The sequence below is a fragment of the Haliotis asinina genome, chromosome 12 (genome assembly GCF_037392515.1).
Source record: "Haliotis asinina isolate JCU_RB_2024 chromosome 12, JCU_Hal_asi_v2, whole genome shotgun sequence".
In the NCBI taxonomy this organism is placed as follows: domain Eukaryota; kingdom Metazoa; phylum Mollusca; class Gastropoda; order Lepetellida; family Haliotidae; genus Haliotis; species Haliotis asinina.
The window spans coordinates 8,184,750-8,197,146 of record NC_090291.1 but is presented as its reverse complement, the minus strand read 5'-3'; the positions used below and the strand labels follow the sequence as shown (position 1 = coordinate 8,197,146).

General features: G+C 45.4%; 1 protein-coding gene across 1 annotated transcript; it reads right to left on the bottom strand.

Moving 5' to 3' along the window:
* Nucleotides 1-481: 481 nt before the first annotated feature.
* On the bottom strand, nucleotides 482-12,340 carry LOC137258193 (beta-alanyl-dopamine/carcinine hydrolase-like). Its single transcript, XM_067795772.1, has 11 exons — nucleotides 12,202-12,340; nucleotides 10,881-11,026; nucleotides 8,118-8,216; nucleotides 7,543-7,641; nucleotides 7,027-7,143; nucleotides 6,516-6,642; nucleotides 6,197-6,292; nucleotides 5,548-5,647; nucleotides 2,075-2,230; nucleotides 1,444-1,637; nucleotides 482-654 (listed from the first exon to the last, which is right to left on the bottom strand). The coding sequence occupies exons 2-11, from the start codon at nucleotides 10,995-10,997 to the stop codon at nucleotides 545-547; spliced, it is 1,215 nt and encodes a 404-aa protein (XP_067651873.1). The 5' UTR covers nucleotides 10,998-11,026; nucleotides 12,202-12,340; the 3' UTR covers nucleotides 482-544.
* Between the last annotated feature and the right edge of the window lie 57 nt (nucleotides 12,341-12,397).

Here is a 12,397-nt window from a genome sequence, read left to right as displayed (position 1 = left end):
CAACTTATGTTAGGCGACTCAGAAGACCCTTCGGACTTAGATGTCGTGGTTGAGCTGATATTGTTATCATTCACCCAAATGAGAAACCACAGACAATCCCCGAAAAGTACTTATGAAGCAAGCTCAGTAGACTTGTAATATGTGTGTGTTTGCGGAGAAGATAAAGAGCAGGGTGTCGTGGTAGATGTCGTATATATATACACCAGCCGCCAACAACCTCTCCGTGCTTGGGAGAAACCAGCTGATAGTGACGGTCCAGGGTGGGAAATGCTCTCCTTCAAACCCAGACACAGTGCTGTGAAGACATGTCAAGACTGCCAATACCTGTCAAGATGGCCAATACATGTCAAGACGGCCTATCAATCCGAGCTGTCAATTAAAAACTTGCTCGTTCTCAAAGGTTCTTGGCTGAGCCCTTTTCTTGACAGGCGATTGTGGCTGCATGGTGCATGGTGTTAAATACAGACGAGAACACATTGCCTTGGGGGCATTTAAAAACATATTTATTGAAATATTCTCCGATTTTAGCCATACATTACGAAAGTCACTGACATTGGGGTCCCGCCGGAAGGGTCAAGGTCATGAAAGGCCCGCCTCCAGTAGCAGGGTTGTCCACATAGACATACAGATGACACAGCATTAGGTCAAACACAGCTGAAAGTAAATAATCAAAGTCAATACATGGAATATTATATTTCTCGTTTTGTTTGTTTGTTTGTTGTTTAACACTGCACTCAGTAATACTGCAACCGTATGGCGGTGGTCTGTAAATGAATGAGCGTGGACCAGGCAATCCAGTGATCAACATCAGGAGCATGGATCTACTCAGTCTGAATACGATTACATGTGTCCACCAGGTCAGTCAGTCTGACCACCCGTTTAGTCGAGTCTTAGGACACGCACCAAGCACCAGTTTGCAGAAATACAATTCTAACCAGAGTCTTGATATGCCGTGCACACATATGGACGCACGTTATTTTCACTTTCGATCTCAGGCTTCAAGCTAGGGGTTTGAACGTAGGTAATCAAATTTACCAAACTGCATTAAAATATCATCCTAATAGTCAAGTGAAATCGCGGTTTGAATAAGAGACAAATATGTCTGCACTCTGTAGCCATAACAACATCCATGGTTACTCAAGTCACGAGACGCTGGTACCCCGGATGTTGGTCGGCTGCGTATCTGACATTCAGGGCAAGTGCTGCACGACAGCTTCTCCTGTCAAAATTACACGCCAAAGTATCAGTATTCGACGATAACATTTTAGAGAGAATCGTATTTTTGCACGATTTACATGTCTGCCACTTTTCACGTTAATACTACAGTGTGATCTGACATTCTGGTGCACGCAACATCAGAACGGTGCACGCAACATCAGAACGCGATCTCGATAATATACCCAGACTAATACATACAGGTTTGCGTTTCAAAATCATCCTCACCCGTGGTCAGAGTTGAGTACTGATCGGGGGGCGTGGATGTCCTGTAGATGGGGTAGTCGGTGTCGTGGGTATCGCCCAGGACGTGGAGGGCGTCACGTATGTACCTCACCTCCGGCAACTGGGCTACACGAGCCTGACGGTGGTAGGAGCTTGTCAACTCTGACGTCATTTGTGCAACATCCGTGTGGTTGTACCTGCATTATAAACTCGACTTGTGCAACGTCTGTGTGGTTGTACCTGCATTATAAACTCGACTTGTGCAACGTCTGTGTGGTTGTACCTGCATTATAAACTCGACTTGTGCAACATCTGTGTGGTTGTACCTGCATTATAAACTCCAGTTGTTACACATCTGTGTGGTTGTACCTGCATTATAAACTCCACTTGTGCACCCTCCGCGTGCTTCTACCTGCACTATAAACTCGACTTATGCAACAGAAGAGTGAGAGAGTGAAGCTGACAAACCAAGTAAGGTAATCAGAGCGGACGGAGCGAACCCGTCAAGCTAATATGACAGGCACACACATAAAACGTAATTTATGTTTTGGGAGGTTTCCATACCGGCATTATAAGCCTTGGATACAGAAGTCGTAACAGTCAGATGGCCGGCTTGATGAGAACAGATACGTACAAGTTAAAGTGGAAATATGGGCCAGTGGTGTTGGTGTTGTCGCCGTCGCACCCAACAGTGTACTTGCTGACAAGGGCCCGGGGCTGGTTCTCCAAGGGGGCTACTTCATAGCTGACCAGTGTCCGAGCATCGTCTTGTGTGTTGGCGTAGTTCAGGCTGTCACACACAAGCGGAGAACTGGCTGGGGTGGTGACTACACTTGATTTCATACATCAACAGTAGCCATGGTAACATGGTAACATCACAACTACTGTGCTTACCTGTGATTATACAACGAGGGTTGACGTCACCAGATAAACGTCCTTGGTGTCAGGTAAATATTCCTCTTCTGGGAGGTTTGAACATCCCAAAATATTTCCTGACAGTATTATAGGGCAGGTCAGTGGAATGAATATATTAGGTTCCACTCTGTGAGACTAACATGATGTTGTTAAAATGATCATTTGCGGTAAATTATAATCAGGATACAGAACCTCTTTGCACTTCTTTCTTCCTTCCTACGGATGAATTACGTTGAACTGCATTTGAAGCACTGAACAAAATATATAAATATTCAAATAAATGCATAAAATATATATAAATATATACAGGAAAACATATATCACTAATTGATTCAGTTACTTCTGATGCCATCTGGAACTCGAAGTGTAATTTGGGAGAAAGGTAAGCATTGTGCTTAATCTGGTGGAAGTTTTATAATACAGGATTATCAGAACAGCACCAATACAGACTGTACTCACTTGTAGCAGTACCCCACATCTGTACCCTCGCTCAGCAGCTCCGATCTTAAACAGCACCACATACAGACTGTACTCACTTGTAGCCGTACCCCACACCTGTACCCTCGCTCAGCAGCCCCGATCTTTAACAGCACCAAATACAGACTGTACTCACTTGAAGCCGTACCCCACACCTGTACCCTCGCTCAGCAGCCCCGATCTTTAACAGCACCACATACAGAGTGTACTCACTTGTAGCCGTACCCCACACCTGTACCCTCGCTCAGCAGCCCCGATCTTAAACAGCACCACATACAGACTGTACTCACTTGTAGCCGTACCCCACACCTGTACCCTCGCTCAGCAGCCCCGATCTTTAACAGCACCACATACAGACTGTACTCACTTGTAGCCGTACCCCACACCTGTACCCTCGCTCAGCAGCTCCGATCTTTAACAGTACCACATACAGACTGTACTCACTTGTAGCCGTACCCCACATCTGTACCCTCGCTCAGCAGCTCCGATCTTTAACAGCACCACATACAGACTGTACTCACTTGTAGCCGTACCCCACATCTGTACCCTCGCTCAGCAGCCCCGATCTTTAACAGCACCACATACAGACTGTACTCACTTGTAGCCGTACCCCACACCTGTACCACCAAATACAGACTGTACTCACTTGTAGCCGTACCCCACACCTGTACCCTCGCTCAGCATCCCCGATCTTTAACAGCACCACATACAGACTGTACTCAATTGTAGCCGTACCCCACACCTGTACCCTCGCTCAGCAGCCCCGATCTTTAACAGCACCACATACAGACTGTACTCACTTGTAGCCGTACCCCACACCTGTACCCTCGCTCAGCAGCCCCGATCTTTAACAGCACCACATACAGACTGTACTCACTTGTAGCAGTACCCCACACCTGTACCCTCGCTCAGCAGCTCCGATCTTTAACAGTACCACATACAGACTGTACTCACTTGTAGCCGTACCCCACATCTGTACCCTCGCTCAGCAGCCCCGATCTTTAACAGCACCACATACAGACTGTACTCACTTGTAGCCGTACCCCACACCTGTACCCTCGCTCAGCAGCCCCGATCTTTAACAGCACCACATACAGACTGTACTCACTTGTAGCCGTACCCCACACCTGTACCCTCGCTCAGCAGCTCCGATCTTTAACAGTACCACATACAGACTGTACTCACTTGTAGCCGTACCCCACATCTGTACCCTCGCTCAGCAGCTCCGATCTTTAACAGCACCACATACAGACTGTACTCACTTGCAGCCGTACCCCACATCTGTACCCTCGCTCAGCAGCCCCGATCTTTAACAGCACCACATACAGACTGTACTCACTTGTAGCCGTACCCCACACCTGTACCACCAAATACAGACTGTACTCACTTGTAGCCGTACCCCACACCTGTACCCTCGCTCAGCATCCCCGATCTTTAACAGCACCACATACAGACTGTACTCAATTGTAGCCGTACCCCACACCTGTACCCTCGCTCAGCAGCCCCGATCTTTAACAGCACCACATACAGACTGTACTCACTTGTAGCCGTACCCCACACCTGTACCCTCGCTCAGCAGCCCCGATCTTTAACAGCACCACATACAGACTGTACTCACTTGTAGCAGTACCCCACACCTGTACCCTCGCTCAGCAGCTCCGATCTTTAACAGTACCACATACAGACTGTACTCACTTGTAGCCGTACCCCACATCTGTACCCTCGCTCAGCAGCTCCGATCTTTAACAGCACCACATACAGACTGTACTCACTTGTAGCCGTACCCCACATCTGTACCCTCGCTCAGCAGCCCCGATCTTTAACAGCACCACATACAGACTGTACTCACTTGTAGCCGTACCCCACACCTGTACCACCAAATACAGACTGTACTCACTTGTAGCCGTACCCCACACCTGTACCCTCGCTCAGCAGCCCCGATCTTTAACAGCACCACATACAGACTGTACTCAATTGTAGCCGTACCCCACACCTGTACCCTCGCTCAGCAGCCCCGATCTTTAACAGTACCACCTACAGACTGTACTCACTTGTGGCCGTACCCCACATCTGTACCCTCGCTCAGCAGCTCCGATCTTTAACAGTACCACATACAGACTGTACTCACTTGTAGCCGTACCCCACACCTGTACCCTCGCTCAGCAGCTCCGATCTTTAACAGTACCACATACAGACTGTACTCACTTGTAGCCGTACCCCACACCTGTACCCTCGCTCAGCAGCTCCGATCTTTAACAGTACCACATACAGACTGTACTCACTTGTAGCCGTACCCCACATCTGTACCCTCGCTCAGCAGCTCCGATCTTTAACAGCACCACATACAGACTGTACTCACTTGTAGCCGTACCCCACACCTGTACCACCAAATACAGACTGTACTCACTTGTAGCCGTACCCCACACCTGTACCCTCGCTCAGCATCCCCGATCTTTAACAGCACCACATACAGACTGTACTCAATTGTAGCCGTACCCCACACCTGTACCCTCGCTCAGCAGCCCCGATCTTTAACAGCACCACCTACAGACTGTACTCACTTGTGGCCGTACCCCACATCTGTACCCTCGCTCAGCAGCTCCGATCTTTAACAGTACCACATACAGACTGTACTCACTTGTAGCCGTACCCCACACCTGTACCCTCGCTCAGCAGCTCCGATCTTTAACAGCACCACATACAGACTGTACTCACTTGTAGCCGTACCCCACACCTGTACCCTCGCTCAGCAGCAGAGTCTCTAACTCGGCTTGACTCTTCACTGCAAATGTTGCCCGGAGAAGGAAATCGCGAGCTGAAGCATATTTCATTTGTACATATGAAGACACATATTAATCAACTGTCCTGACATTACAAATACGCGCCGATCCTGACATTACAAATACGTGCCGATCCTGGCGATATTTCGACAAGACAGTCTGAAGGATTGCAGAGAATACATTGAAACAATTTGATTTCACACTTTGATTCAATTGCCGTTAGTCAGTTCAGTTACTTCATCCCTCATCACCTATGGTGTCTACTTGCACGAACAACTACTGTCAAACGCCCCCTCCTGTTTACAGATGAAGGCATGTGTCAGCCGGGGATGAAAACTTGTGTCAGCCGGGGATGAAGGCATGTGTCAGCCGGGGATGAAGGCAAGGGCGTCCACTCGGTACGCACTTTTTGCAGTTCATTTAATGAAATACTTTGATAATGACACATATATGTCAGAGACAGTATCACGTAACAGTGTGAAGACTTGGTTTACGTGTTTCATGGGGTAAGGACAGATGCACCTTTAGTACTGTCGCCCTGGCGTGACGGTGTATATGTTAAATATAGGACCATGCATACTTACGAACGGCACCAATGCCAACTATCACCGGTAACACGGCGTTCATGGTGAGCACAACTCCGTGCATATTGAACCCGTAAGCATCTCCAGACAGCTCACCTGAGAAGGACAATGATCAGTCAGGGGATAGTACTTAGAGGTAATAAGATCATTAATTCCTATTTTAACCACACCTCCACAGAGCTGTTTCCGGTGGCCATCTTACTGTGTGAATGAGCACGATGTCTCCAAAATAATTTACAGGTGTAAAAAAGAAATAATGGCTGTATTCACTCGGGTATTGGTGTGTCCTGCAGGGTGGTCGTAGTGAAAGGTCGAGTACCAGGATACGTGAACGACGTGAAGTTCTCCTTCACCGTCCCCGTGACGTTGTCGACAATGATGGCGTTTAGGATGTAGGCTCGGGTCTTGGCTCTGGGACTCCCATCTTCATTGTGGCCCAAGCCAAACTAAATTAGTGATATACATTTGTTACCAAACTTATTTCCTGTTGAAGTAAACGTGACAAGGCAGTACATGACTGACAGCTGCTGTTTATATACTAAATTTAAATACTATATTCATTGGTAATAAGATTTGTCTGTGACGTGTTGACGATGTAAGGGAGATAACTCTCTATAGCTCCCACTTCACGGTACATGTGACTCTGCAGGGACCCGTTTCACAAAACTCTCGTAAGCCTAAGATCTCGTAACTTTTCTCGTAGCACTTGCACCTGGTATATTGTAACATAGGAGGTGCAAGTGCTACGAGGAAAGTTATGAGATCCTAGGCTTACGAGAGTTTTGTGAAACAGGGCCCTGGTTAAGCCTAATCTCGGTCTGGATACTTACCTGTGGCTTCCCCGTCAACGCGGCCGGATTGTCATTCACATACACATCTGTACACGACTTCTCCTGTTTGGCGCCTATCAGGGTTGATAACTCGTCCCAAATATGATTTGTGAAAACCTGCGAACATTAAAGAAGAAAAACTTTGACACCAGGCATCAACCCGACACACAATTAAGTCTTCATACCAGTAGCAAACAAAATTACTGTACAACAAATTATAATTGTCTGATAGATTTTCATCAAAACTGGTACTGACAATATGGACATAGTTTCAATTCATTCAACACCGACACCCCGTTTATGACTATGCTGTTACACCCTTCACATATAAGAGTGGCCTCTTATCCGACTCTGCGGTTACCTCCCTTGGTAAGTTGCACCGTTGGAACCACATGGAGTTTAACGCCTAACAACACAGTGGTATTGTGTGAACATATTGATAATTATATACAGCAATCATACATAACTAAAATATACTAGATACAAACTACGACAGTCACCAATTACTGTTCGAACCTGTTTGAAGGGAAGCTTGGCCCCGACCGCGATTCCACGAAGCTCCTCTACGTACTGAGGGAAGTATGTTTCGGCCATATTCAAATATGTTTCATAGATCTGGAGATGGGAAGAAGACAAATCGATCATCAGGTGAGTATTATGAAAAGTACAGGAGGTACAAGATCATTTAGATTAACTAGCCTTAGTGCAGTCAGTGTCGCAAGTCTGCAGTTGTCATGATCATGTATAGTCGGGTTTAATTCCACTTAAAACAAAAAGGTAATTGAATAAAATGATCCCTTGTTAAACAGCCTTTACTCTAAGTTAAATACAATTCTGAGACTTACGTTTTCAATTGGAGAGGTAAAATAATGAGGATTCGCAATCTTAATTTCACGGGTTTTTTTTTAACGTCTGTCACGTTGCTTTGACATAACATTGTTAAGGGGAGGGAACTCCTTAACTCTAGTGAAGCTGAGATTGAGGCACTCCAGACATCTTTGCTGAACGCATATTGTTAAGTTATGTTATATCAATCTTAATTTCATAATAATAGGGTGTTTATGAATTCTACATTCCAGCTTGAAACTCACCCTCATCCCGTCTGTGGTTTCAACAAAGGGAAGTAACTTGGTGTGAAGGTCGGTCATCGTGCCATAATACGACTGTATGGCATCTTGAAAATGCTGGCCCTATGAAGACAGAAATGAGAGACATGTTAAAGTAAAGCACAACCCCTCATACGACACCTGTCGACAGACACTATTTTCGATAGATATTGTCTGTACTTTATTTGTAAACATTAAGTAAGTATTATTCTTTCTACTTTGGGATCCATGAAGTGGTCAGTACATCTGTGTTGCCAACTGAAATCCAGTGATAATTCGGTGGAGCTGATGACTCGTTAAAGTTGACGATGTGTTGGAGTTGATAATTCGTTTGAGTTGGTGAATTGGGTATTTCTTGCGGACAGGTAAGATGCGTCAGTCTGTAGCATATCTGGTACCATCTCTACCGTTCCTCTTGATGAGGTTTCAGTCTCCTCAACCTACCAGAGTATCTGAATACTAGTATGTCCCGAATGAAGATAACCAGCGTGTCCTCTATATATGATCTTAACATGTAAGCTAAAACTGGACATGAATGACCAGGTCGATGTATCACAGCCCGTTCAGCGCCTGTCCAGAACCTTCAACAATGGGCATGAATCACCGTGTCGACCGATCCGTCTACACCATGGCCCTTGCAACACCAGTCTAGAACCTTCAACAATGGGCATGAATCACCGTGTCGACCGATCCGTCTACACCATGGCCCTTGCAACACCAGTCTAGAACCTTCAACAATGGGCATGAATCACCGTGTCGACCGATCCGTTTACGCCATTGCCCTTGCAACGCCAGCCCAGTACCTTAGACAGTGCAATGAGCAAAAGTCCTGAAAATCTTCTGTTAGTGGATGACTATCAAAGATAGGTCTGAGATGGCCTGGGATGTGAAGGCATGAGGCAGGGTAGGACACACAAGGGACTGACCACCAATGTCTGAGGCACTCTATTGTCAACTTGATGTTACTGTTCCTGCACTGTGCTCCACACAGCGCCGAGACTTGCTCCTAGACAATGCGGAGCTTTAGGAACCTGGACATTTAATACTAACATTCTATTCTGACAGATGTTATTGCTGTTTTCCCCTATGGTACTGTGTAATAGTAATACCATTACTGACGGTACTGAGGATGAAAAGTGGTTTTGCAAAACATATCGCGAAACACAGGGTGTGTAATATTCTAACCATGGCAAAATGAACAAGTCTTGTCAGCACAGGACCAAAAAAAGCATCAAGTACTGCGAGTAATTATTCGTAAATGTATATTGCAATGTACCATTGACTAGTATTCAAATCTCATGCAGAAGATGCCCTAACAGTACATACGAACGTTCAACCGCATGGGCATGTCGTGGGCAGTGGACAGGGTCACCATATCATGGACAGGGGTCAAGGCCACCAGCTTAAATTAAACGTCACATGCAACGTACAGCACAACTTTGCAGATTCTAATAGCTTTCAGTATGCACTTGCCGAAACAAATCATCAAAAATGCCAATTCAGCCTACCAAGTTGACAGAAAACGCGATGAAAAAAGCCCATGAAATCGGAATTCAAACCATTAATATAATGAAATGGAGCCCTGAGACTTTCTTCATTTCCATATACTAAGGAAGACTTGCCACATTTTTCTACACTTGCGTTGACTTTCTTGGATATATTTGCTCAGGGTCTGTACGACAGACTACAAATGAACTAGTGGGCAATGAAAAGGACTCGTTACATTTAAGTGCACACCCACCGGATCCGACTGGGTTCAGTATCGCGGCTGCTTCGTTTCGAGGGAGGTAAATCCAAGTACAAAATATTGCACTTTTGATTTGCGATTATATGCTTATATTTTTGTTTATTTGTTTTTTCTTAATCAACAATGCATTTTAGATATCATGAAAGGTGTTTTTTCTTAATCAACAATGCATTTTAGATATCATGAAAGGTTGCATGTGACCTTTAACGGTTTAGCTGACGCTCGTGACACGCGAACGATAAATGTTTAGGTCTTGAATAGAATTTACCATAAATAATTGCAACGTTACAGCAAATGTATCCCAGTTGAACGACACGATTTCCCAGCAGGTAGGAGGAAAAAAGGAACTAGTCCAAAACAGGAAGTGTTTTCGAACTAATATTTCGTAAGTGTTACGATTGGGATGCGTGCGAGCGTGCGTATACATTGTCCGTTTGCGTGTGTGCGTGTGTGCGTGTGTGCGTGTGTGCGTGTGTGTAAGGGTTCTGTTCGAAGTGAAACTATTGGGTCAGTATCCTTTACCTTTATGATTGACTAGACCGAGTTTGACATGTTATTGCAAAAAGGCCGTTCAAAATAAATACTCATGACAATGATCCTCTGAGACTTGGGAGAAGATCGCCTGTCTAAACCGATCAAATTTGTTGGATACAAGTTTGGATATTGCTGGAATAAACAGCAGACAAAATACAAATAACTAGACGCTTCCATTTGCTGATTACTCAGATTCGCCACACAGAATGGACTACCACGATGGTCCGGCGTGCGAGCGGCGAACGTCCATGTTCCATACGTACAGTAATATGTTTAGTGTTTGTAAGTGACCGGAATACGGAGACAGTATCTATTATTAGTCTTGATAAGGACAACATCTGGCTCGTTTACAGAAACATTGGCAGTAATCAGTGACATCGAACCTACCGTAGTTTTGCAAATATCAATTTTACTTTCACTGTCTTACATGTTGTTTCACACAGCTATGTGCTACAGAAGGGACTCACCACATCCAGACCGACTTGGTAGTGTGTACCCCTGGACGTGTACAGCTCAAGGCAGCCAACCGAGGCGGTGAGCGTTACCCACAGCAGGTGAACGCTGATCAATCCCATCGAGGACATACAGGCGGTGAGATCACTCCTTTCTACAACTATATAAAGGATATGTCACACGTACAGCATGAATACGTCAATACGGATCATTACATTAAGTTGTATATAATTACGACTGAGGACTAAAACTTTGTGATCCAGACAACCCTAAGTCACGGTGACGGTGACGGTGGCTGTGTGACTCGGACAAGCCTACATCTGGTCATTGACACAGAGAGACCATGATGATAGCTGTGTGACTGGGACAAGCCTACATCAGGTCAATGACACAGGGAGACCATGACGGCGACTGTGTGACCGGGACAAGCCTACATCAGGTCAATGACACAGAGAGACCATGACGGCGACTGTGTGACTGGGACAAGCCTACATCAGGTCAATGACACAGGGAGACCATGACGTTGGCTGTGTGACCGGGACAAGCCTACATCAGGTCACTGGCACAGGGAGACCATGACGAGAGCTGTGTGACTGGGTCGAGGCTACGTCAGGTCACTGGCACAGGGAGACCATGACGAGAGCTGTGTGACTGGGTCGAGGCTACATCAGGTCACTGGCACAAGGAGACCATGACGAGAGCTGTGTGACTGTGAGGAAACCAGATACCTAACAAGGGCTGCATCGATGAGGCGCTGTTAAATGAAAGCTTTCAATTAACTGTTAAAATAGTGAGAGTGATGAGTTATAACAGTTTATAATCCATGAATGGAGGCAACAAAACTGCATCACACTGACAGATAAAACAGTTTGTATTCCATTATTGGAGGCAATGAAACTACCACAGTGATAGATAAAACAGTTTATATTCCATTATTGGAGGCAATGAAACTACCACAGTGATAGATAAAACAGTTTATATTCCATTATTGGAGGCAACGAAACTACCACAGTGATAGATAAAACAGTTTATATTCCATTATTGGGGGCAACGAAACTACCACAGTGATAGGTAAAACAGTTTATATTCCATTATTGGAGGCAACGAAACTACCACAGTGGTAGATAAAACAGTTTATATTCCATTATTGGAGGCAACGAAACTACCACAGTGGTAGATAAAACAGTTTATATTCCATTATTGGAGGCAATGAAACTACCATAGTGGTAGATAAAACAGTTTATATTCCATTATTGGAGGCAATGAAACTGGAGTATTTCCACAGCAAAACTGAGAACGTGTGCGTCAGCAATGCTTCCAGTGATTTCACATTACCTTTGACAGAAATCTGGTGTGTAAGCAATATCCCGGGCTGGTATACGAAGACATATAACTGTCCGGTCGCCTCAACCTGACTTGCATATGCATGGTTCCCACGTCACGTGGTATATCAATGACAGATCCGCGCGCTGTCGGGAGAGCTATCAAAATACAGTCTATGCAAGGTTTGGTCAGCAGAACTATCACAATA